Here is a 2,853-nt window from a genome sequence, read left to right on the forward strand (position 1 = left end):
AATAACTTGAGAAAGAATAATATGAAACTTTGTTTGGTGGTGAGAAACTACTGTTGCTTGTTATGATATTGAGGTCAATTAAGAACTTCATTATGATGCAGTTGTTTTATTACAGTCTAATTTTGAAAAGAAGTAAAAGTTCTTTAATAACTTCATTTATTCTTCAAAACTAAATTGTGGCGGATAAAGCCGCAGGAGGTTCCAGCATGGTATCCCATGCACGCGATCTGTCCTGGAAGGAAAAATTTAAAACGACATTTGCAAAACAATAATTCCCATCACCGTCACCATCATTATCAGTGTCGGTAGTTTTCACCATATCAGGCACAGTATTTTGAATCTTTGGTCATTTCTTTGATCCAGGGGAGGAACTTGCTGACTCTAGCGTACACCCCAGGATTGTTTGGGTTGGCACATCCATTGCCAAAGGAGACGACGCCAACCAGTGTGTGTTTGCTGTTCTCTACCACGGTGAGGGGACCGCCCGAATCTCCTTGACACGTGTCCTTTCCTCCAGCCTTGTAGCCAGCACACAACATCCTATCTGTGACGCCAGATACCTCCCAGCACGTGCTTGATTTCGGCAGGATGGGTAGCTCCACCTCCTTCAGCACACTGGGTTGCGGCTGGCCAGTTCCAATTCTCCCCCAGCCATATGCATGCCCGGTCTGGCCAGAGTAAGTCTTGGAGTCATCCTTTGGCAAGCATACAGGTTTAACTTCCTTGTATGTTGTGAGATCTAACTTCTTAGACAGTTTCAAAATAGCAATGTCATTGTCATAGCCTTTGGGATTGTAGTTAGGATGAAGGATAACTCTAGCAACTTTGACAAGTTTGGTGGCACCAGAGACATCATCACTAGTCTCCCTCATATTGTGGTCACCAACACCCACTACCAGTCCTTCATCAGACTCTCGTTCCCCAGCATCGTTGAAGAAGCAGTGGGCAGCAGTGATCACATAATCCTCGGTGATGATGGCACCACCACACCAGTAAGCTGTATTCCCAGTTATCTTAAGAGCCACGTGCCAAGGGTACTTGTTTTTTGGCGTCACGTCCACTCCACCAACAATACGAGTTGGGTTGGCAACTCCACAAGTGCACGTTCCTCCGGAATTGGTAGGTGGCTTTTCAGTTGGCTTAGGAACTGGAGCTTTGGTGGTTGGTTTGCCTGTTAGACTGTAGGTATTCCCAGTAGATGGTTCCTCTGTGGTTCCTGTCGACCTTACACTGCGGACGATGCACTGGAACCCTTTATCTCTTTTCGTCTTGTCAGTCTTGAATTCAGCAACAATTTTGTTGGAGTCGGCAGTGAACTTCTTATGGTTATGGCCACAAAGTATTTGCCAGGTGCCCTTTCCGTCCGTGAGAGTGAGTCTGTCCTTTCTGCATTTACTTGCTGTGTCCATATCGAAATTCTGACAGTCCATCTCAAGTTTGGCGTCCGGGTCCTTGGCTTGCAGCACCCAGCGGCACTTGTTCTTGTTTGGGTACATGCTGGGGAAGCCTGGACTGCTGATGGTTACCTCGTCCTCCACCACCATTTTCTGGAAATGGGTCAAATGGTATAGGTGAGGAAAAGACAGCTTGATTTTGTTAACTTACTGTAATTTGATCGTATTTAGTTTGATATATCCAATAAGTTCTTGAATAATATTTGTGATTAATGTTAGTGAGTTGAACCAGTGTATAAAAGTAAAATTCATGATCGTTGTTTTTTCCTGCACGAAAAAATCTTTGCATTACACCAGACTGAATTGCCCTTACCTATTCTTAACTGTTAAACGGGGAAGTGAGGTCCATTTGGGATCCACCGTAAACAAAAATATTTGCTGTGTACACTTGCTTTTAACCACTGTAGCAAGCTGAAGACTTCTAGCTCTGCAGTCTTCCAGACACCAATGTTGCCTGATGGTTCAGAGAAAGAGAGAGAGAGAGAGAGAGAGAGAGAGAGAGAGAGAGAGAAGGAGGGAGAGAGAGAGAATATGTCATTGTTTCAGAGCTATTTGGTCCCAAATGAACCTCATTTCGTTCACAACGTGATTATCTTCAGAGTCTGGGAGATTTTTTTACCAGTTAATTTTTGGAAAAATGAAAGGACTGTGTTTCAGACGTTATTAGTATTGCGAATCCAATGAGTGGCTCTTGGTGGCTCCCTGGTACTCGGTTTGTTATCAAAACACCGGCTGAAAAGTCTATGACAGTTTTTGTTCTTTTGAATTTCAGCAAACTACCATGCTCATTCATATACCTACGCAGTATTTTTTAAATATTAAAAAAAAAAAAAAAGTGTTTAATGAAATGTCACTTGCCAGTGTTTTATAGGGTTAGTAAACCTTCGAAAAAATTTAAAACAAGACTTTTTTTTCTTCTCTTTTTTGAAGACAGTTGAAGTTGATTGATACTGCTGAGGATGATGTGGATTAGCCAAACTTTAGTGGCAAGTTCTATATGAGTTACGTTGTTTAAAGTCAAATCTAATTTTCTAGACTATATCTATAGAACCAAAACAATTTTGCAATATTACTGTTACAGTAATAACGACATTGGTCCGTAATGTAATTATATTTTTTACCGTACAAAATTGTGAAAATCTTTGTAAAACATTATATCTGTTAGGAATATGCATTATTTTGTAACGAATATTTTTCAGTTGGGGTATGTGTAAGCCCCACTCTCCATCCATGTCTCAGTTGATTTGGTCCCCCGTAAGGATCACGAGACGTAATTGCTCTAGTTGTTGTTGGATATTCGCCCCGCACTTGCTGGGGCAGGTGTGTGAATACCAAAGAGACTCTCATTGTCACTGCATATACTCACCATATATCCGAACATTATGTGTAATAGAGTAAA

General features: G+C 41.6%; 1 protein-coding gene across 1 annotated transcript; it reads right to left on the reverse strand.

The window, feature by feature from the left end:
* Positions 1-320: 320 nt before the first annotated feature.
* Positions 321-1,541, reverse strand: LOC145413836 (trypsin-1-like). The gene has a single exon (XM_080283501.1). The coding sequence runs from the start codon at positions 1,494-1,496 to the stop codon at positions 321-323; it is 1,176 nt and encodes a 391-aa protein (XP_080139627.1). The 5' UTR covers positions 1,497-1,541.
* Positions 1,542-2,853: the final 1,312 nt, after the last annotated feature.

This window comes from Coenobita brevimanus, chromosome 97, assembly GCF_032717465.1.
Source record: "Coenobita brevimanus isolate Jiangsu-jjx chromosome 97, ASM3271746v2, whole genome shotgun sequence".
Taxonomy (NCBI): Eukaryota; Metazoa; Arthropoda; class Malacostraca; order Decapoda; family Coenobitidae; genus Coenobita; species Coenobita brevimanus.